General features: G+C 29.2%; 2 protein-coding genes across 4 annotated transcripts in view; one reads left to right on the top strand and one right to left on the bottom strand.

Annotated features, from left to right (window-relative positions):
- LOC111034527 (V-type proton ATPase subunit E-like) overlaps positions 1-4,315 on the bottom strand; it is a 9,462-nt gene extending 5,147 nt beyond the window's left edge. The window contains exon 1 of the mRNA XM_022315799.1: positions 4,078-4,315. The gene's annotated coding sequence lies outside the window, so the exon portion shown is untranslated. The remainder of the gene's footprint in view (positions 1-4,077) is intronic.
- Positions 4,316-5,677: 1,362 nt separating this feature from the next.
- LOC111034513 (multidrug resistance protein 1B-like) lies at positions 5,678-21,994 on the top strand. Of its 3 annotated transcripts, XM_022315782.1 has the most exons (28): positions 5,678-5,749; positions 9,828-9,925; positions 10,070-10,130; positions 13,955-14,092; positions 14,371-14,429; positions 14,551-14,674; positions 14,747-14,880; positions 15,051-15,222; positions 15,333-15,457; positions 16,466-16,637; positions 16,705-16,929; positions 17,006-17,131; positions 17,196-17,399; positions 17,474-17,725; positions 17,810-17,931; positions 18,005-18,092; positions 18,227-18,304; positions 18,450-18,593; positions 18,688-18,789; positions 19,568-19,729; positions 19,818-20,021; positions 20,092-20,192; positions 20,257-20,397; positions 20,459-20,615; positions 20,696-20,890; positions 20,985-21,191; positions 21,264-21,410; positions 21,682-21,994. In XM_022315782.1, the coding sequence occupies exons 1-28, from the start codon at positions 5,678-5,680 to the stop codon at positions 21,874-21,876; spliced, it is 4,005 nt and encodes a 1,334-aa protein (XP_022171474.1). In that variant the 3' UTR covers positions 21,877-21,994. The 3 variants fall into 3 exon arrangements, with proteins under 3 accessions (XP_022171474.1, XP_022171475.1, XP_022171476.1); XM_022315783.1 differs by lacking the exon at positions 18,227-18,304 and having other exon boundaries at positions 21,682-21,876; XM_022315784.1 differs by lacking the exon at positions 5,678-5,749 and having other exon boundaries at positions 9,825-9,929; positions 21,682-21,993.
- Positions 21,995-23,323: the final 1,329 nt, after the last annotated feature.

Below are 23,323 nucleotides of genomic sequence, written 5' to 3'. Positions count from 1 at the left end.
GGCATTTTTCTCCGGACAAGTCGCGGTGACCGGAGAGCAAGTGCTGCCATCCCCCACCCCCGGGGCATGGCAGAAACCTACGGGTGCCCCATTCGAAATTCTGCCAAAACAAACACACACGTGTTCCCCCTACCGTTCCAAAAACCTACAAACCATCAATACAAAAACCTACAGTACCTACTAATAGCTAATGGCCACAGTTGCCGGGCTCAGGATCAATTAAAAAAAAATAAAAAAATAAAAAAATAAAATAAAATATACGTACCTACCTATATAATACTCAGTAATATAGGTATTGACTAAAAAAGTAACATTGTAACAATAACTGATTATAATAATATTTAATATATATTATTGTATATACAATATTACAATACTACCTAATTAATGATAGAATAAATGTGTAGTATTCAGCAAAAATTTAATAAACCTACCCTCGTGCCCTTGTAACTATAATAGTAAAAAAAAAAAATACTATTATAATAATTATTAATTAATAGCAATATTAAAGTATATAATAAAATATACGTACCTACCTATAATACTCAGTAATATAGGTATAGGCTGACAGATTTTCTTCTCTCAGAATCGCTTTTCGTATGCAATGATTTATCATTGAATTCAAATTTATTATATATATTTCAGTGGCCTACTGAATGACGAGGTACCTGCATTCGACAGTGACACCCACCATACCAGAGTTACAGCAAAGAGAGTTATTATTTTTATAGTATCTACAATTCTACATAATATATTATAGTTTACCTCATAGTTTATACATATTAGGTTATAAGTAGAGAACAAGCTAGCATAAACTTATATAATATTATGTAATAAATGTCGCAACTTAATTAGTAAATAACATACCGACTTCTACGAATTTCAGATTTTGGGAGCAAAGCGAAGCGTTTCATTTTAGAATAATTAAAAAGATTAACTGGCTGGTTGAACTGCCTGCAGTGGTTGTACGGATAAAATGAAATTTCGCAAAGGAACAAGTAGAAAATGAAGTAAGCTCCCGAAAGCACTGATGTGACGGGGTAGGTAAGGCATACAATAGGGCAAATGACGACGCTGTACAAACAATACTGTCGGCGAGTGTCACTCACTGACTATATATAAGTCATCTCATTCGACCAAGTTTATTATTATCATTGAATAGCATCACTCTGCGTCTTAGGATTTATATACATTTGTTTGATTTACATTTAATTTTACACGAATTTTATACCGTATGACTCCATTTATTTTAAGGATTGAATATTTTAATTAAAACCTATATGATTATTTTAACCTAACTAGAAACCTCAGAATCGAGAAATATTATTTAACAGCTTATTACAGTCATTTTTTAAAAATCAAATTTTATCTACCTTACAATCACAATATAAATTAATATAATATTTTATACATCATTTTGTTCAATTTACTCCATCAAAATTACGAAGAAAGTATAATGAAACTCAAATCGAACAAAATCGTGTTTTTACCATTTCATTTTTCATTCCTTTTTTATTACACATGAATAATACATACATACATACATACAATAATTTTCAAAATTCAAAAATTTTCCTTCCAAACGTACCAATTTGTTCAAATTGTTTACTGAAAAATGAGTAGAAAATTCAGAGGCGGATCCAGAAATTTATCAATAGGGAGGGGGGAGGGGTTAATTAAAATGTATCCAACAGATACTATTTATACTTAATAACATACTTTTTAATATGACCATTCTTCTAGGTAGTGGGTACGTCATTACCTATCGTTGTAACGATACGTAACGCTGAATATAACCGCTGAATCCGCCACTGGAAAACGTATTGATTAGATCAAATCATCTAGTCGAGAAGTTGTTTAGAGAAAAAAACACAATCATTGTAAAACCACTAGCTCTGCTCAAAATCTAAAATGTATTTATGTATAGTATAGTTTTAAAAATTTAAAAATATTCATTTTAATATAAACCTATCGGCTATCGCCGGTAGATAATGTCGACTTCGTACATAAATCAAAAATTACCACACATAATATAATTAGTATATAATATGATGTATACTTAGGCAGGTTTATGTGTAATATTTTTTAGTACTGTAGTTATTAAACAATGTTTGCATATTATTTATGCACGTCGTACATATATTTACTGTATGTACATAATACAAATAATACTGTATCTATATTGGTGAATTAACTGTATTTCTATACATTTTTGGTTGACAATACATTTCATAATTTAATTTATAACTCATTAAAAATAAAATGAATAAAAATACAAATATGACCAATTAGAGTTTAGAGACAAATACAATGATGCATTTAACATAAAAAATGTACCTTCGCGGGAGTCATGACATAGGTAAGTACTGTAAGTTCTTATAATTAGAGACTTAGAGTTCATTTTAATTACACCGTTTTCAAGCAATTGTTTTTTGTATATTTAAAATGCTTACTCCAGTGAAATAGTAAATGCGAATTTTGTGAATGAGTCAAAAACATGCTGTTATTTATTTAAAAAAAATTGTAATTACATATAATTTTAGATTCTGAGATAATCGATGATGAATGAATAATTTTAAAATGATGTATGTATGCTTATACACGTTTTGTGTTTTGTAGTAGAAAAAAATGGTTAGATCTTTAACTTCAAGAGAGATTTCTAAAAGGATATTGTGCCTAGTTGGTGCTACATTTTAAAAGTAAAAATTGGTAAAGCACGATTGAGCATAGAATATTGTATGCGATGTTGCCACATTCACGTTGCCAAATTTTGTAATTTATTATTTTCAAGTATTAATACGCCAATTATTTTGATATCAGACGTGAGCTCATTTTTATCGACAATGTTATCGATTAATAAATTAGTTATGGATCTAATAATCAAGCTTTCAACCAATATTTGAATCGTAAGAATACTAAATCTCTATTAATACATTTAACATATATCTAATAGATACTAATGCAAATCAATTTAATTTATTATTATACATTTTAACTACACGATAGGCAGTAACCAGAAAATATGAATATTCTAACGTTATTATCAGATTTATATACTATTATTATTGACTATTATGATTTATAAATATTTTGATTTTATTATTTTTATAAACATAACTATTATAATAACTATTATAATTATTATCAAGCAGAGATCAATATAATACTAAAATGTGAATTTATTATTGATTACTCAATAATGTGGTTTTTTGACATATTATGTTTTGAGTTATTATAATTATATAATTAAATATTTTTGTATTATTAATTGTTTATTTAACATACACAAAAAACCCACATAATTGTAGAATCAATATCAATACATTCATTACTCCGCTCAGAAGCTAAAAATGTAATAATTCATAATACTATTTATCAGGAAATTGCATAGACGACAGCGATGTACCTTTGGTAGCCTATGTAAGACGTAGTGCGATCGTTATTACACGAATGAACTATATTAAAAAAGAAACCATAGTTATTATATCGTTAGTTACTAAGAAAAATAACAAGAGGCCCATAGACGGAAATACATTTAAATTTCTGAAGGGAGCTAACATTTTAAAATCAATGTGAGAGCGGGACCCCCTGACTAAGTCCCCTCGGTTTGAGATGAACTAGAAATCATATAATATAAAATATTAATATATATATAATACAACTTTTTTGAAGAAATATCTTGAAGGCATATCTTAAATGAAGTCAAAATTACTTTGTTTTAATCAAAATTTGGATTACAGTTTATTCTACATTATACTGTCCCGCTCAGAGAGTCAGAGATCAATGAATGATTGAGAGTCGTATGATTGAAACCATTGATTTCTATATTCTGTCTGGCTTTACAAATTGTATTTTATATCATTATATAACAATAAGTGAAACCCAATATACTATAGAGGTGTAAAAGACAATAGTACATACTAAAGAGTAAAACAATATTAAAATGAGAATATAATTCCTACCGAAGAAAATTAAAAAATTAAAAGCATATGTGAATGTGAACGTATGCATAATATTTGATATACCTACCATGTGATCCAAAGGTTGGTTATACGACCATAATAATTTGTAACATACCTTAAAACATTGAAACGCAGTAAAACGGGGAAAAACTTTTGAGTGAATTTGGAAAAGTAGTTATAGGGGCGCATACTGATATTACAAGCAGCTTCCGCGTATCTGAAGTCACCGTGAACATACTATGTTAAAATTATGAATAAATTAAAACAAATTTTAAGCATTGGTATGTTAAGAAAAAAAACCGTCCAAAAACTAAAAAACTACAATTAATTACTATCATCATACATATAGTGGTATTTTATGAGGTAAAATAATTATGATTATAATTAACTTAAATATTTTATGACTCACGTGTGACGAACGTATATAAACTTAAATAAATTACTAATCATTACTCACTGTGTACATTTGAGATTGGAGGTTATGTAAAATATATAAAAAAATGATATTCAATTTTTAAAAAAAATCTGGATGTAACTCGAACACTCACGACTACATTATTGTAACGATAGCAAGGTACTAATTATTTAGGTATAGAATGATTAATTATTTTATTTTAAAAACTATTCTGGTCATTTATTTTTTTCAAAAACTGGTTTTGCTTAAAAATTCTCGTTTATCCTTAATTTTTTGTTTGTTTTTCCTTTCGCTTTTAATAACTATTGTGAATTTCAAATTTTGAACTCCCGAATGCACTAGCCAGAGTCACTTTCCAGAAAAGTTGCCGTCGAAGAAAATCGAAGCACTTTTACTGCCTTAAACCGTGATTAAAGACACAGAAATAAAAAAATAAATAAAAACACACATTGTAAAATCAATACATTCATCGCTTCGCTCAGAATCTAAAATTATTTTTATATTTTTAGGAAATTTAATACTTTGTAGATCTAGGAAATAATTGCCACAACCACAATTAAATGGAAGTGGTGTGTGTGTGTGTGTGTGTGTGTGTGTGTGTGTGTGTGTGTGTGAGAGTGTGTCCAGTGTCCACTTTATTAATTTCTCATGTTTACGAGTGTTTAGCAATAAGATTAAGCTATTTTTGCACCCATATGATAATACATATGCAATTATGTAAGATGAGTATTGGGATAAAAAAAGCGATTGGAAATTAGATTGCGAGCTAAACGATCGGTTTTTTTCTTTCGGTTATCTATACATTGGCTGGTCAAAACTTTTGCCCCCTTCCCTCTATTTTAAACTGAAATTACGCCACTGGGTTTTAATAAATAATTGCATAATGCACAAAAAACATACCAATGTATCAGGTATAGTAATATTATTATAGCATACGATTTTATTGATCTATGCCCTCGTGAGTTACTTTTTTTTTATTAAAGTACTCGACAATGTATTTGCGATACTTTATTTCCCTCTCCCAGACAACCGAATAGATTAGATATTCACTATTTTTATATTATGTCCTCAGCACTTCTCTACGATTTACCAAGACGAGCGTCTTAATACATTCACGTATACGCATCACACACACACCAACCACCACGACTGTTGTTTAAGACAAAAATGTTTACTGCCGTCACGTGTTTGTTGTGTTCTGTATTCATGTCATTGATTATTTAACAAGTCGTTTCTTGAATAGACGTAGGATTTTCATCAGTTACAGCAGGTACCGTGTAAATGTATTTATGTCCTCATCATGCCGTCAGCAACTTATACGGTGGATCAAAACGTGTGCAATAGCAAATCCAACAACAATAAGATACATCAGGTACGGAAACAATTTGCTAGAGCAATCCTTTGAAATAAATATTTAAGCATAAAATAGAATTTGTCTTAAGAAATTCAAGAGGCTATAATTATGAATAGATTACCCTTCGTTTCGATTCCGCTTGACAATACCCAGGTAGATAAATAGTTTACGCTTATTTGATAGTTTATTACTATAGGGATTAGTTTTAAATAAAATTATCTAAACCAGTTAATTGAAGTACAATAAAATGAGTACAGGTCACAAGAAATCTATTAATATAATATCGTAGGACGCTCTAAACAAATGTATAAATTAATTAGCAAAATAAAATAATATAATATGATTTTTATAAAAACAATTTTGAAAATAGAGTACAGAACCTCTGACATACCTAGTAGTAAGGTTATCAGGTAACATTCATATGAAATATATCATTACCTTCAAACTATGTTCTCTATTACATTGTTAAATTTTTGTTACTGTATAGAAGAAAGTTTTTTTATATCAAATTATTAGTTATCTTATTAATTTTGTAGAAACCAAAAATATCTGAATGCTGTATCATATTTATAGGACCGATACTCTCATTGATTTATGTTATTAATTACCTATACTAGCAATTAGCTTTGACGAAAATAAAATTATTTTTAAAAAGTAACATAGCTTTTAATTTTCATTTGAACTGTATACAATTGCCCAGTAAAATTATTTTGAAAAATATATTTGATGCAGTGTGTACATTTTTAGAATTTAAAATGGTGAATATTGGATGCTTTAGGAAGAGTTCCAATAATTAGGTACCATTTAAGACATATTATTAATATTGCACAAATTAGGTAGGGATTTTCTATCATTATTGATTTAGTAAATTAGAATTAACCTAATAATAAAAATGTTTACTAATACCTATATTTTTAAATTAATTTTATGTTTACTCTTATTTAGATAATTATCGACGATAATTGATGTTTACAATTTTAATGCATAAAGAACTTTTCAGACACGAGCTTCTTTCTAAAATATTTATATGACGTATTGTATTTTCCACGTTTTATTTGCTTTTGAAGAGTGGATTTTACTCAAGAAACAAAATAGGTATTGGTACTAGGCAGTAATATCCGGTTAAATAAAGAAATTTGTTGATTTAAAAACACTCCGCTAGATAAACTAAAGCATCCATTCATACTATGATTAAATAAAGTTGAAAGAAAATAGTATAAATCGATATTTTATGTTGAGTTGATGTCAAAAATGTATAATTTATTATTTTGCAAATACAATTATACGATTCTGTGTTGACAGTTTGAAGCTAAGATTATATTTTAAGTATTTGTCAATATTACCTGAAGTTTATGTAATAATACTTGACTAGAATAATTGAGAATAGAAAATTTAATTATAAATTAAAATGGCGTACTTCCTTTTGATTACTCTAAGGGAGATAAATTGAAAATTGTATTATGATTATATGTACCTAATCGTACTGAAATTGAAATTGAATAGTACTATTATTATCTTAATTATGAAGGATAAGATAAGACACTATGTCACTATCTTTTCGCAAATGGGATCTTGCTTATACTACAGGGCAGAGATTCTCAAACTGTAGTCTGTAATATGCGTACTCCTTGGGGGTACTCAACATTTTTTAAGGGGTGCCAGTCTGGACAACAAACGTTCAAATTAAAATAGAGGAAAAAAATTACTTTGAAAGTAAACCCTTTTTTTGACTTATACAATCTATACAATATTTAGTATAATAAGCATAATAAATGGTTAGAAAGAAGACAAAATATAACAGAGGGACTTGAGTGGAGATGTCCCTCACTGGCGACACTCCGGCTTTTTTTTTTTTATTATGGAGGGTTATTCAAGGAGTAGATTGCGGCACCATTTCCTCTTAAGTCTTTTTGGAGGGTTTCCAGAAATTGGGTTGGAAAGATTTTCACAAGAACGTTTAGATGTTCGTAAAGTGGTTTGTAGTAGCGTTTATAGAATTTAGAAGCGATTTCTAATACTGTAAGAAAATTTTTTATTTATTAGCATTTAATAACTTAATCTTAATGAAATAAAAATGTATGTAAGTCTTTAAATTTTTTTATATATATTTTAGTTTAGTTACTAAAAAGAGAGTACCCAAAAAAAAAATTGTTAAAAAGGGGTACAGTGTTTATAAAAGTTTGAGAATCCTTACTATAGGGGAAAATGTGGGTCAAAAGTACTCTTCAAAATTATCTGGAATGTTTTTATGATCCCAAATTTTGATTAAATCAATTCGGTTTTGTTATTTTTCTTTTGTGTGTGAACAAATAAAATGAATGACTAGTCTGTTACAAAAAATATATAGGTATTATGTATCATTTTCAAGACACGATGCTGTTTTCAAAATATTTTGGCTGTTTTCGTGTTATTTTTAGGTACATTAAAAATGTTTCAAAAGCATTGATGTGGCTTTATGAGTGATTAAAGTTCAAATGTTAAAAACATTAAGTATTCAATCGTATAACAGCGATTTATCCGGATAGGTAATCGAAAATATGCCCAATAATTAAAAACATTTAAACTATGTACATTGCACACCATGCACTACAAATGATGGTTATTTCATTAACTGTAGCGTTGTATGTCGTATTTTGTACTTACTTACCACTTACCAGTTACCATACAATAAGATCGAAAAAAAAATATATGCAAATATGCATGACAGTCTATAGTTATCACTAATTGATTAATACGACATTCAGAAAACAACTTCCGTTCATAAATTAAATTATTATTGGTATAAAAACCCAGATCGAGTTATTTAAGACACAATTTAATAATAAACATTAAACATTTACATAAATTTGATTAAAAACCACTACTGTAGGTTAAATTGAAAATTCGTGAATGGAAAGAATAAATAAAGATCAATAAAAAAATAATAATAATTACATTACAATGCTATAAGTAGATACATAAATAGGTATACCTTAAAAGTACTTTAGTACATTATTAACAACAGTTTTAAAATAAAAAATGATAATAATTTTAGTTAAGTAGCTATAATATTAAAGAAGCTTGAATAGATATAGGCATATAGCTAAGAAGAATTTATAATAATGAACAACAATGAATTTTGATTTTACTATGTATACTAAATTTTATTATTAGTAATTATTAGTTTTTAAATTATGCAATTTCATAAAATCACACCAACTTTTATTTTTATTCTTTGTCTAATATAGTAGGAATACCATAGGTAATATTCATTAATTTTGCTTTACATATTAAATTATTTAAGGCATTAACGACAAGATTATTACTTATTAGCTGATACTATTATATTACTTGCCATTATATTATAACCTAGGGTGTTCATCGGCCGTCGTATCTTTTCCAGTCAGTATAACTATTTTTTTTTTTACCTAAATATTTTAAATATAATCGCTCTAATTATATTGCTATTATAATGGTCGTATTTGAATTGTGTTTAAATTTGTCTATGAATCAAACTGTTTAAGTTATACACGCGGATAGGGAGTAAATAAGTTCAGTTATTAGTTGTTATTCGTTCGTCGTTTCTAATCAGTTAACACTATTTGTGTTTACTTTAGTATAACGCTTTGCAATTGACTTTATAGTATTTTTACGAGTAATTACTTTAAAGTACTTTAAACATAGACAACAGCCACATTTGGGCACGAAGCTAATAATGATCGGAGTATGGGACACGTTTAGTGTAAAATTACTAGGAAAAAAATATTATATTTTCGATTTTAACTGTACATCTTATAATATAATAATCATTAATATTTGATAACGCTCATGAAACTTTATAGATGAGAATATGAATGGATACGTTGTTTTTCCATTTTCCTGCGTTATCAACGTGTAGAGTAAATAAGTTATTTTTACTCGGTTGAATAGGCAAAAATAAAAATAAAAAAGGATTTATTCCGTCAAAAATTATCGAGTAATAGGTTCGAATATAATATTTCGCGTGGAGCGTATCCAATGGTCATAATTCATAACAAACAAACGATCGATTATTTAATGTGAGTATACGAATGAAGTATAATAATAGTAAATGTGCTGCGTGTTTGATATGTTCCAGAAACATGAATTCTCCGAAGAGATTGAGTTGCCATCAATCATTGTGAGCGCATCGATCCACTCGGGATTATCGAACTCCACGCTGAATCTGAATAATAGGTAGGTAAGAGTAGTACATTATATATTATAAAGATGAGACAATCCGATAAGTATTCTATACATCATATTGTTATTATTATTGTACATATCGCTCCTGTTCAATCTACATGATATTGTTGTTAATATTGTTGTGTGTTTTTCCAGATCCACCGTCAAACCAGAATGCAAATCCGTGTCCGACGTCAAATTTGGCCTCTTGCGCGTCGTAAGTTATACACATTGTCGTCTCTTAAATATTTTATCCCTTTGGGTATAACTAAAAATTATTACTATGTTTATACATTATACTTATTAGATTTAGTACGAAGGAGCTGCTAGGTGAATATTATGTCCCTAAATTAGATATTCACTTATAGTGCAAATGCCTAAATTGTACCCTTAGGGGAAATGAATACTTCGTAACGGGTTCCTTGGAAATCTAATCACAATACAACTGCAGATCTATTCTTTGGGTTAAAGTCAAAGTTTTGGTCTAAAGTTTTAGTGTTTAAAAATTCATTTTGCTTAGAACTTAAAAACGTTTTTCAACTTTAATATCTTGTCAAAGCAATATTCAAAATTAATAATACAACCGCGTTGAACAATTATTCTGACATCCGGATCAAATGACCCTCTATAGACTATAATTAGCTATTATTGTAGGTATCTACTATGTACTTTTAAGATAAAATACTTAAGAGTTATTTATTTCAATAAGCAATACATAATTAATGATACAACTAAAATTATAATTTTTGTGAAATTATCTCCAAAGCCTTAGGTTTTGCTGAAGGTAATGGTTGAAATAATTACACAAATTGTAGAAATGTATATTGATTATTTAATATAAAAAAAAATAAAAAAAAAGATTATTTAATATAAAAAAAAATATGAATAGTGTAATAATAAGAAACACTTAAAAAATAGAAAAAATAAATCATATTATATAATATATATACCAATACTTAAATAAAAATTACAGTTATAGATTTAAGTTGCTAAAATTTATTTTAATCCTCCACATTTATTTTACATTTAATAAAAAACAAATAAATACAAAATTAAGACCAGGTTCACTAAAACCTATATCAACTATTTAATAAATCGTGTAGGTATTATAATTGATAACAATTTTAAATTGGTTAATTAAGTAATATATGTATAATTAATAATTTAATAATAATTAATAATGTAATAATTAATATTAATTAATTTGTACTCATAAATTTGAATGTAATAGTCACACATGAAAATACACGTTACAAACGTATTATTTCAAAAGTTATTCTCGTTGGAAAAGTTGTTGAATAGAATCTTAGAATATTGAATAAAAATTTTAAAAGATGTAGTTTTCAAATAAATTAGTTTCTTAAGTTTCTTTTATATTTTCGTTATGTAAAATATATTATTGTTAAAAATGCATGAACATATAGCTAGATTAGCATTATTATTCATTAAAGAAAAGTGATCAAATTCGTTTGATATAATATTATAAACCAATTTACAAGGCTGCTGGGCATTATCGAGTTAAAAAGTTAAAGTTTAGTTACTTTTAACTCGGATGCATAATGAGTTTTGTTCTATAATATACAGTAACTTGTTAATTAATTTTTTAGACACGTCAAATTAATTTTTTTCCCACTAACTATAGCTGTCATAAATACCTATAAATGTATATAATTCGTTTTCTACAAATTATTGTAATGTTTTTTAAAAAAATGTATCATTTATAATATTCAAATGCTGATTATTTTGAGTAAAGGATATTTTAAATTCGAAATAGGTGGGTCATGTTGAAGCCCGAGATATTTTGAGGTTGTATTTACTATTTAGCCATTGTAGGTATTAAAGTCGTGTAGGTACATTATTTTAGTAAACTGGCAATGGATATCTGGAATGAATATTTTCGTAAATACCTACCCATTTGGTCCTTATAGTGTCATTAGTTTTTATAAACTTATTTTAGAGAATTCCATTTCTCAGGTACTCAATGAAATCACAACACACATTTTGAGTTTTCACAAAAGGTATCTTTCTACATTATTCTCACTGTAATTTTTCTATTTTAATTATTATTACTTTATAGTCTTACACTATTTTGTTATGTATTTAAACACATGTCGTTACCAATTATTTACCATATTCATTGTTTGTAATATAACAATATTCTGTTTGAAGTACAAGCATAAATTAAAAACAAATATAGATTTGGTTTTAGCTATGCCATAATATATTAGAACGTGATTTTGGGTGACGCTCAAATGCAAATATCAACTATAAAGTAAAAACACTAAGTAAAGTTTATAATATTGAGTGTGTGCCTAGGTAAGTATTAGAATTATTAAAGTTACAATATCGAATAATGAAACGATTCGATGAAGTCGTGCAATAAACCCCAATGAGATAGTTATCTGTGCAGTCAATGCTTATCTGTCATGTACCTTTTACAGTCTCTTAATGAGTTACGTAAATAAAAAACGTGATATAGATATAAATAAACAATAATTATTATTGTCTCGGAAACCCACTTGTCGGACAAAAATTAGATATAATATGTTATACATAAATTAACACTAAGCTGTTCATATAATATTTTTTTAAACTTTCATGGCGTGCAACAATAACATATATTATAGGTTAGGTACCTACCTACTATATGCATACTATATACTGAGTCAGTGACAACCATGTTGATAAAAATGCGTTTCTAGCATTAAAAAAAAGAAGAATAGAGGCCATGTATTTTTTCACAGTAATTAATTAAAAAAATGTCATTTGACTAAAACCAGTCAGATGATAGTGTTACTATATAATTGATCAGATAACCCTATGACTATGTTATAACCCGGAACGATGTTAAACGAATGCATTTTATATTATGTAATAATGCGTATATGCTCAAAATGTATACTAAACATAAGTTTTTCATACAGATATTTTGCATGCATATTGTATTTATAGCGTAGTAAATTTAGTTAAAATGCCTAAAAGTTGTTGTTATTTTGACTAACTTTAAAAATTAAATTAGGTGCATAATATTCAATTCATACATATTATTGGTCCGGTCCGTTTCACAGTGTATACAATAAAAGATTAGGCTGAGAACTTTGAAAGAAAATAACAAAATGTATAGCCGTATAATAGGTGTGATTTATTAACAAAAAAATATTTATAATAATATGTAAAAAATCAACTAAATATAATTTATACTGGCTTCCAGATGGGTGACCATATCCGGACTCTTATCGATGAACCCTCGCTTGCCCTGCATAAAAAACCATGAAATACTCCTTTCCTAAAATTGTCGAACCATTCAACAATTAAAAATTAGCACTTTAAGGGGATCGGTGGTGGACAGTTTTTAAAGAGTTCGAAATAGGCAATTTCCAAATTGCTTACAAGCGGGTCTATAAATGTGTGCGTAGTAAGTGATGATTAGTGTGTGTGACTGTGTGTAAAATAAATAGTGGAGCGTTCCCGCAAGCGCATATACATGTCATTTACTCGGCGTTGCACTAGTGAACGGTAAACAATTTATGATCATTTGTATGTACTTTGTGTCTGTCTTACCGATCGACCTAATAACATCATAATATTTTAGCAAACTGATCTGAATTCGTTATAATGTCTACTCGAGATCGGCCAGTCCACATTTTAAGATTTCTGAATGAAATTCCGAATAATCAACTTTTGAAAATTCCAAAATTTCAAAATATTCAAACTAGGTGAAATTGGGAAAAGTAGACCGATTTAAAGTAGACATAATAAAAAATTCAAATCAGTTCTAAAAAGTATTATCGTATTACTAGGTCGATAAGTATGATGGACAGAAGATTGGTATGTTTTGGCTAAAATAACTGTCTGCCACCAATCCCCTTAAATATTCGCATGTACACTCGACATACTATAGTATGGATTTTTTGCTTGGTCTGCTATATTCAAGAGCATAAAGAAAAATATGCATTTTGAGTCATACCATTCCTTTATCGAACAATAATTAATTAATAATTAGTTCGGCACTTGTACAGTTATAATGTTTTACTATTTTAGTTCCGATATGCAGACATTTGGGATGCGCTATTGATGATCGTGGGTATCGTCATGTCTTTGGCTACAGGAGCTAGCTTACCCATTCTGGCAATGTTTTTCGGTGATATGACAAATACGTTTATCAGACAATCTACAGCGGTAATATTTACATATTTGAATCTATATTGTTCTATAATATATTAAGACAGTACCAAATCAGAAACACTTTTAACAGTTTTAACCAACATATCGAAACGACTTAATTATTAATTATTATTGACATCTGACATCAATAATTTCTATTGGACTAGCGAAACTTTCGACCATTCAAGTAAAAGACCTCTTACAGGTCAATACAATTTACTTAAATTATTTAAATCTCAACACTTACAAACAAATTAAAATTTTAAGGTCACAGTTTAATTTTTATCTTGCAGCTTAATTCCGTCGCAGGGTCAACGCCAGATTATAGAGCCCACTCGAATGTTTCTAACGAGTAGGTATATTATATTATACTATGTACAATGTTTCCTATTTGTATATTTTATTTAGATTAGCTACCTATGTATTACATACATCATTCGTTTATACTACATAAAGTGTTTTTTTTTTTGAAGGACAATCACACCGTTTGATTCTATTCCAGCGCTTACTCCCGAAGAGTTTGACAGTTACATGACGCAATTTTCGTTGTACTATTTATACATTGGTATCGTCGTATTGTTGTCTGCATACACACAGGTGTTATAAAACGGAAATACGGTATTCGTACAACTGAATTAACACAGCTTTTATTATGTACATATTTTATAGACTTGGTGCTGGGAGATGGCATGTGAAAGACAAGTGTACAGACTTCGTAATGTGTTTTTCTCGCAGATCATAAGGCAAGACATAACTTGGTTCGATACTAATCAGAGCAGCGATCTTACGTCAAAACTATTCGAGTATGATACACATATTTTGTTATTGGCAATTACTATTTACTCTGTGTACAAATATACAATATAAGACATGCTAAATGCTAATATTTATATACTTATTTACTAACGCCCATTCGGGAAAATATTAATTGAAAATTAAGTTTCATTTAATTTTCTATTATACATTTAAACAGCGATCTGGAGCGGATTCGGGAGGGTATAAGTAGCAAGTTCAGCATGCTCACGCAGTACGTATCTACGTTTATTTCTGGGCTGCTGGTTGGTTTCTACATTAGTCCTAAACTAACAGGACTCTTACTTCTCGTTGGACCTATAATTATAGGAATTATGGGTTTTCTGAGTCTGGTGAGATTATATTTGTATATTCACAGTGAAATCACACTCATGATTGCTATACGAGTACACCAAATACGTTGTACTCAAATATAATTGGTCGACATTAATTATGTTTTCAGAATGCGTCCAGAGCTTGTCATAGAGAACAAATAAAATACGCAGAGGCTGGATCGATTGCAGAAGAAGTGTTTACATCCATTAGAACTGTAGCCGCGTTCGGATTAGAAAAACAAGGAATCTCGAGGTGTGTAAACATTATACTATTACCTATGTATTATACATATACAATAATATTACACCGTCTATCTTAATCGAGTTGCTGCAATAATAATAGTTTGTATTATTAGGTAAGTAGTATTAAAATAGTAAATTCTTATAAACTGAATGATAATTAGTGTAAGTAGAAATTTGGTTTAAGTATTGGACATTAGAAGAGGTGTTAATGGTTACTATTTTTTACTTTTTAAAATTATCAATATTTTTGATAAGATAATTTAAGAATATTTTGCATCTAGATTCACAATACACACAGCCATGTTTCCGGATCAATTTAGTACATATATAAGCTTTCCTTGGTAATTTTTTGTGTTCAAAAAGTAGACTATTTTAGGATAGAAAGTTAAATATAGGTACATATTTATTATACAGTCTTGACAGCATAAATTATAAACATTTACACTGAGGTGGCAATATTTTTTAAGCACCTTTTGATATAGTTAATGATTTAAATTATGGCTACCATTAAACCAAATTACATATGCTATCCAAACTTATAAATTTCCAAAAAAATTATTTAAACTACATTTTGTATTTTACTATCCGATAGATGTATCATGCATTAACCATTAATACTCCATTATAAGACTAAAATCAGCGATAAAGCAGATTTACGTTTCCTGTTCTCAGTATTAAATGGTTTGCTAGAAATTTCTGAATTCCTCGATACTTTTTACATTCCCTTCTCATTCTTTCAGAAATCAATTTTCATTTTATGTTCCAACACACAAAACCTTATAAGGGCATAACCACGTTCTGATTCGTATGTTCTGAGCTGCAAATAATAATCATTAATCTTTGAGCCACTCAACCATCTTACCTATATATCTGTTGACTATCATGTATGTATTTTGTTCACCCTATCTTCTCTGTACAATAACTATCTATGCATACTAGATTATTGCACGTAATTACTGTGAAGCTTATCATCGGTATAGAATCAAAATAATTTTTTTTATACTACTTTTATCCATAGGTATATTGCAGCTTTAAAAAAAGGACGTAATATTGCAACAAACAGATATAGAGTTTTCTCTGTTGGACTTGGAACCGTGTTTATGATGATGTACATAGGTTATGGGGTTGCGTTTTATTACGGAGCTAATTTGGTCTCAATCGGTGAAGCTACGCCCGGCACAGTTTTTACCGTAATTATTTCTGAATATTTTAAGAAACCACTTCGACATTATATCGACATGATATAATGCTTAACAGGTTTTCTTTAGCGTGATGGCCGGATCATTTTCAATTGGAAGTGCTATACCGTATTTAAACTCGGTTAGCACAGCCATCGGGGTAGCGAGAAACTTGTACGGTATTATCGACAGAGTTCCAAAAATCGATTCATATTCGAAAACCGGACTAAAACCGATAAAGGTTACCGGCAAAATTGAAATTCGAAACGTAGATTTCAGATACCCATCGAGACCAGAAGTCAAAGTGAGATTAACGCGTGTGAATGAATAAAATATTATTCATATAACATCTATTTAATTATACTGAACATGTGTTTTAGGTACTAAATAATTTAAATTTTACAATCAAACCCGGTCAAACGGTTGCATTAGTGGGTTCAAGTGGTGCTGGTAAAAGTACTATTGTAGGTCTACTTTTAAGATTCTATGACCCAGAAGCTGGACAAGTAAATCGTTTTGCCTATCGAATTGATTTAACTTTATTTCATTCTACTATCGTACCATTTTTAGATTTATTTAGATTCTATTAAATTAACCGATCTTAATGTTCATTGGCTACGAGATCAAATCGGGATTGTATCTCAAGAACCGATTCTTTTTGGTGTGTCAATTGCTGATAATATCCGATACGGCCGAGAACATATCACGAATGATGAACTCATAGAAGCAGCTATTCAAGCTAACGCCTATGATTTTATTAAAGAACTGCCAAACGTAATAATCCTTAAAACCATATTTTATGAAATTCGCAGAATAAGAACACGAAACACATCATTTACATTATTTAGGGCTTAAACACGTATGTCGGCGATAGAGGTTGTCAACTATCTGGTGGTCAAAAACAACGGATTTCAATAGCAAGGGCATTAGTTAGGAACCCGAAAATACTTTTGTTAGATGAAGCAACATCAGCGTTAGACTCTCAGAGCGAAGGAATTGTTCAAGATGCATTGGATCGAGTAATGAAAGGCAGAACGACTATTATCGTAGCTCATAGACTCTCAACCATTAAGAATGCAGATGTCATACATGCAATGAAGGTACCTAGATAATTATTTAATTGAGTCAATCTAATAAATTGAAACAATTTTAGAGAGCGTTTTTATTTATTTATTTATATTTAGAACGGTAGAATTTATGAATCTGGAACTCATACTGAATTAATGGATAAAAAAGGTTTATACTATAATTTGGTGGTGGCTCAAATCAATTTATGTGACGAAGACAAGGAAGAAACAGTTTTGGAGTGAGCACCTAGAAATATTAAATGTAGGGCATATATTGATTAATTAATATTTACATTGAAACACAATTTAAAGACAGGAAGACAAGACTGAAGATTATGAAAATTGTGATGAAACACTAAAAGATTGTTCAATATGTGAAGATGATGATCTGAAAGAAATTGTAAGAACATTAAAGCTTAAGCTAATGCTTATTTATTAATATATTAATCTGTTTGTTTCATTTCACATCAATAATATTCTAATATCAATCATTCATAATAATAATCAAAATATTTAATTTTAAATTATTTAAAGACTGATATTCCCGAAGAGCTGCAGATGCTTAACAAAATTAGAAAGATGAGCATCTTACAATTTCATAATAATTGTGCGGTAATACTATAGATACAATTCATTATTGTTTGCTTTTTGTGATGTTGTGATTTATAAACTGCACCATATTCATGCGGGTGTGTTAATTTAATACACTACCTTATATCTACCTAATTGTCAATGTTATGGATACATTTTTTCATAGAAAAATAATTCAAAATACTGTATGTGGAAATTGATGAAATTTAACTCACCGGAATGGGCATATTTGTTGTTCGGTTGTATCGGTTGTGTCATTAATGGCGGTTTAGTTCCAATTTATGCCTACTTTTATGGACAAGTGTTTGAGGTGAGAAAATAACCATAGTTTAAAATAATTGTTTCAAAAGTGTAATACAAATCATTTACGATGTGCTTATAATCGATTTGTCCTTTTATATTAGTCTTTAACACTAAAAGGCGAAGCGTTGAAAAGAGAAGCACGGTTTTGGTCTTTTATGTTTGTTGTACTTGGAATAATTGCGGGTTTGACCATAGTTTGTCAGGTATGTACCTACTCCTAATTATTAAAAATGTAATGATCGCGAGTCGTGACTTATTGCACACAAATTGTAGGAAATATGCATGCACATATGCATTTAAAATAACCGAAATATGTGCAAAAAATATATGCAACTGAATATTTTTTAATGGTAATTAAAAAATTTGAATTATTCGTCTTAGTTTCTGCAATTTTTTCAAATTAGTAATTTTTTGACAAAAATAACACTATAAAAGTATGTAAATGATAAGTCGATAACCGATAGTAGCTATAGGCAGGAACAATTAGGTATTTCACTAGTTGCCAAATCCAGTTGATAATGTTATAACCTCATCTTCATTAATAAACCAAGTTATACGGAAAAATCATTAAGTATTTCCGTAGTTGCCCTGTCCTGACTTGTTCTATATTCAGTATATTGAAGGTTAGGTTAGTTTAGTCTTTCAAGCATGAAAGTAAAAAAAAAACAATGTTGACCTTTAAAATAAATTTACTTAACATAAAACGAAAACTGCGAAAGTAAATATGCTATGAACAACTTTTAAATTGCCAAAATTTGTCAAATATGCGTTTTGCTCGGAAAACGGCGAAATATGCGGAAATATGCAATTACAATTTTTGTGTGTCAATCTGTCATGACTTGAAACAGATTTTTATCTTACTAAGACTATTCTGCAGTCACTATCAAACAATTTGCAAATGCAACAAGTGCTGAACCCTAATTTTAATAATTCGAATTAATATTTTCTGGATAAATAATAAATTGAACGCCGTGTTTACAGACGTGGTTACTAACATTCGCTTCGGAGAAACTAATGATGCGTCTCCGAGCCATGGCATTCACCAATATACTGAGGCAATCAGTCGGTTGGTTCGACAATAAAGACTCAAGTCCGGGGTGTTTGACCACGAAATTAGCGCGAGATGCTCCCATAGTGAAAGCGGTCTGCTAGCATTTACCTATAAATCTGACAATATGTTTTAATTTTAAACGATCATCATAATTATTACTATTGTTTTTTGTTTATTAAGGCTGGTGGAATGCGTGCCGGTCAAGTGATGTCGTCGATCGTAACGCTCACTATAGCTATAAGCATAGCTCTCATCTATGGATGGAAACTAGCTATAGTGCTTGGTCTGGCTGTCCCGTTGATAATAGGCGCTGGATACCAACAACAAATGGGTCTCAGGAAAAACCAACGGAGAGACGCGAAATTTATGGACGAAGCGGGCCGAGTATAATAAATATTATACGTTCATGCAATATATCATGTTAATTTTGTTACCAAAAATTTTTAATTTTTAGATTGCGACCGAAAGTGTACAGAACGTGCGTACGGTGCAATCGTTAGGGAAAGAGAAAAAGTTTGTCGAGCTGTATCATAAAAGCTTAAAGGTCCCAAACAAGTAAAATGAAAATACTACCTTTTTGATCATCGTAGATTATAAATGTAATTTAATTATTTTTTAGAGAAGCAAAAAAACAAGCATACATATATGCGGGTTTATTTGCTCTATCGCAATCGATCACATACATACTGTATTCGGTCGCTTTTAAGTATGGATCTTATTTGGTACTCCAAGGAGAAATGACACCTTCCGCTGTATATAGGTTGGTTTGGTAAAACTACGATGGACTACAAACAATAAATGAATTTAATTACTATTTACAGGGTTTTTTTTGCACTGTCATTCTCCGCCCATTCGGTGGGTCATACAATGGCTTTCCTACAAGATTACGCTAAAGCGAAGCAATCCGCCTCGCTTATATTCCAGCTCATTGAAAAACCAACGGAAATCGATAGTCAATCGAAGGATGGGGACAAACCGGTACACAATTTGTATTATTATTTTTCATTTTAATACAACTTTATATTAGGTGTGCTTATTTATGCATGATCGTTTTTTAGGAAATAATTGGTAAAATATCATTTAGAGGTGTTAGTTTTTCGTATCCGACTAGGAAGACGAAGAAAATTTTAAATAACATGGATTTCACTGTGGAACCGGGAAAAACTTTGGCATTAGTCGGTGAATCGGGTTGTGGAAAAAGTACTGTTATTTCACTTCTTGAGAGATTTTACAATCCTTCATTTGGCGTGATCGTAAGTTTTATTATTATACCAGTCACGTTACAAATAATATAACAATCGTTTAACAATACACGTAATTATAACTTTTATTAATTTTCACTTTTAGGAAATAGATGGTCACGACATCCGGAAAATAAACATCAGACATTTGCGAAGTAACATTGGCCTAGTCACTCAGGAACCTGTGTTGTTCGACTGTTCTATAAAAGAAAATATCAGTTACGGTGTATCTGGTGGTGACGTGTCATTTGATGCGATAGTCGAAGCTGCGAAAAAAGCAAACGCTCACAACTTTATAATGAGTTTACCACAAGTATATAAAACACTTTTTCTGAAATTTATGTTTTTGAAAATATAGTACATTACAGTTAAATTTAATTTGTAGGGTTACGACACGATAGCTGGTGATAGAGGTACACAGCTCTCTGGTGGTCAAAAACAAAGAATTGCTATTGCTAGAGCATTGGTAAGAAATCCTAAAATACTTTTGTTGGACGAAGCTACTTCAGCATTGGACACAGAAAGCGAAAAAGTGAGTTATTTTTTTCGAACAATGTATCAAAATAACGAATTTGTATTATTAAAATTACTATTTCACTTTACCTTCATCACTATCAATGTATATATTATTATATTATTCAAAGGTCGTATGTTATCAAACTCAATTCTGTTTGAATGTCAAGTATTTAATTGAATAATTATTTGATTATGTTAAGTTGAAATAAATTTTAAATAATAATAAATTACAAATTAAAACAATGTCCAAACACAGCATTTATGGCATTTTGTCATTTGATTTCTAGATCGTTCAAGAAGCTTTGGACGAAGCTAGAAAAGGTAGGACATGTATCACGATTGCTCACCGTTTGTCAACCATCCAATCGGCAGACGATATTGCTGTTGTCTGGCGTGGGCAGATCACCGAACTCGGTTCTCACGACGAGTTACTAGAACTGAAAGGATGTTACTATGAACTAGTAAAACGACAACAGTTGTAACAATACAAAATTGTGTGCAACGTGTACAGTATTGCGAAAACTGTAATTATTAAAAATAATTACATTAAAAATTGTTTGTGTAAAATTTTCTATACTCTATATTATTATCTATATAGTTATATTATATTATATATGAAATACAAATAATGTCTATATTATAAAAAATATTTACTAAATGGCTACGCCACAGCAAATAATATTATCTAAATTAAAAAAGTACCTATCAATATTTGAATTTTGGACTTCTACTTGCGTTTTTGTTTTGTTATGAAGTTATGTGATAAAATGTGTAACCCATATACAGGTATTTAAGTATTTAATTTTTAACCAGCAAATCGTTTAGTATATTCATCGTATGTCATCATAAAAGATAAAACGTTTACTATGCCATAATTTATTCCTTGCAAATTTCAATCAGATTTCATAAATAATCCACTAATACCGTTAAAAATGATTGACACGAAAAACATATTAAATCATGTAGGCTTGTCCAAAGTGTACAGTAGGTAGGTGGGACCATACTACATTTTTTTTTTTTTTTGAAATTTCAGATTATTAAAACTGGAATATATTTTACGCAACAGTTAAAGACATTTTCGATCTTCTATTTCGACAAAATATTAATCTCTTGGTAAAAAATCTTAAAAATGTAATACAAAATTATTTTTACAGCAGTTAAAAAATAATCAAATCTAGGAAGTTACAGTTTTTTATTGTAACTATTTGAAATTGTTATCAAATCTGGATACTTAAACGTCTTACACAAAAAAAATAACTATTTTTGTTATTATATTGTAATTCCAAAAATATTAATAGCAAAAACTTGAAACCTTTTACCATTACGAATATTATATTAATTTTTATGCATCGCAATGAGTCATAACTTTAAAGTATTTATAAACGCGAAGGTGTGAACTTATTAACACCATTCTATGGTAAATATTGATTATAATTTAATAATAATAATGCATAAAATTATATTCATACAAATTAATAATGCAATGTTTTTTTTTTTGCAAAAATTAGTTCAACCCATAACCCACTAGACCCTCTTGACAGAGTGGGGTAAGTATTGTGACTGTTTCTATTACTAAATTAGTTCATATTTTTAGGCTAGTACCTAATACCAACTATTAAAAAAAATAACATAGATTTTATTCATAACAATCGTTGTATCTAAATTGTATTTAAAAAAAATAACACGAATTTGTTTATTTATTTAATTATCTTATAACTCCATGTGTCCTTCATCATCTGGATCATTGTCACCTAAATTATTTAATACAATTAATTTGGTTGGTGGAAAAAAGTCCACAGAAAAAAAGCCCAGAAAAATAAACCTAGCGGAAAAAAACACAAAATATTGAACACACCAAAGAAAAAAAGCCCAGAAAAAAAAAATCAAATATAAATGTGAATGCATGTACCTATACTCTATAATTTTGAT

The sequence above is a fragment of the Myzus persicae genome, unplaced genomic scaffold (genome assembly GCF_001856785.1).
Source record: "Myzus persicae strain clone G006 unplaced genomic scaffold, MPER_G0061.0, whole genome shotgun sequence".
Taxonomy (NCBI): Eukaryota; Metazoa; Arthropoda; class Insecta; order Hemiptera; family Aphididae; genus Myzus; species Myzus persicae.
Note: the sequence above shows the minus strand (reverse complement) of the source record. Positions and strands in the feature narration are given on the sequence as shown.

Excerpts from the sequence above, each read along its gene's own strand:
- LOC111034513 (XM_022315782.1), top strand. The coding sequence starts at position 5,678 with ATGCCGTCAGCAACTTATACGGTGGATCAAAACGTGTGCAATAGCAAA. Across the intron at positions 15,458-16,465 it reads GAAAAACAAGGAATCTCGAG|GTATATTGCAGCTTTAAAAA; the intron begins GTGTGTAAACAT and ends TTTTATCCATAG. Across the intron at positions 20,022-20,091 it reads TTATGGACGAAGCGGGCCGA|ATTGCGACCGAAAGTGTACA; the intron begins GTATAATAAATA and ends TTTAATTTTTAG.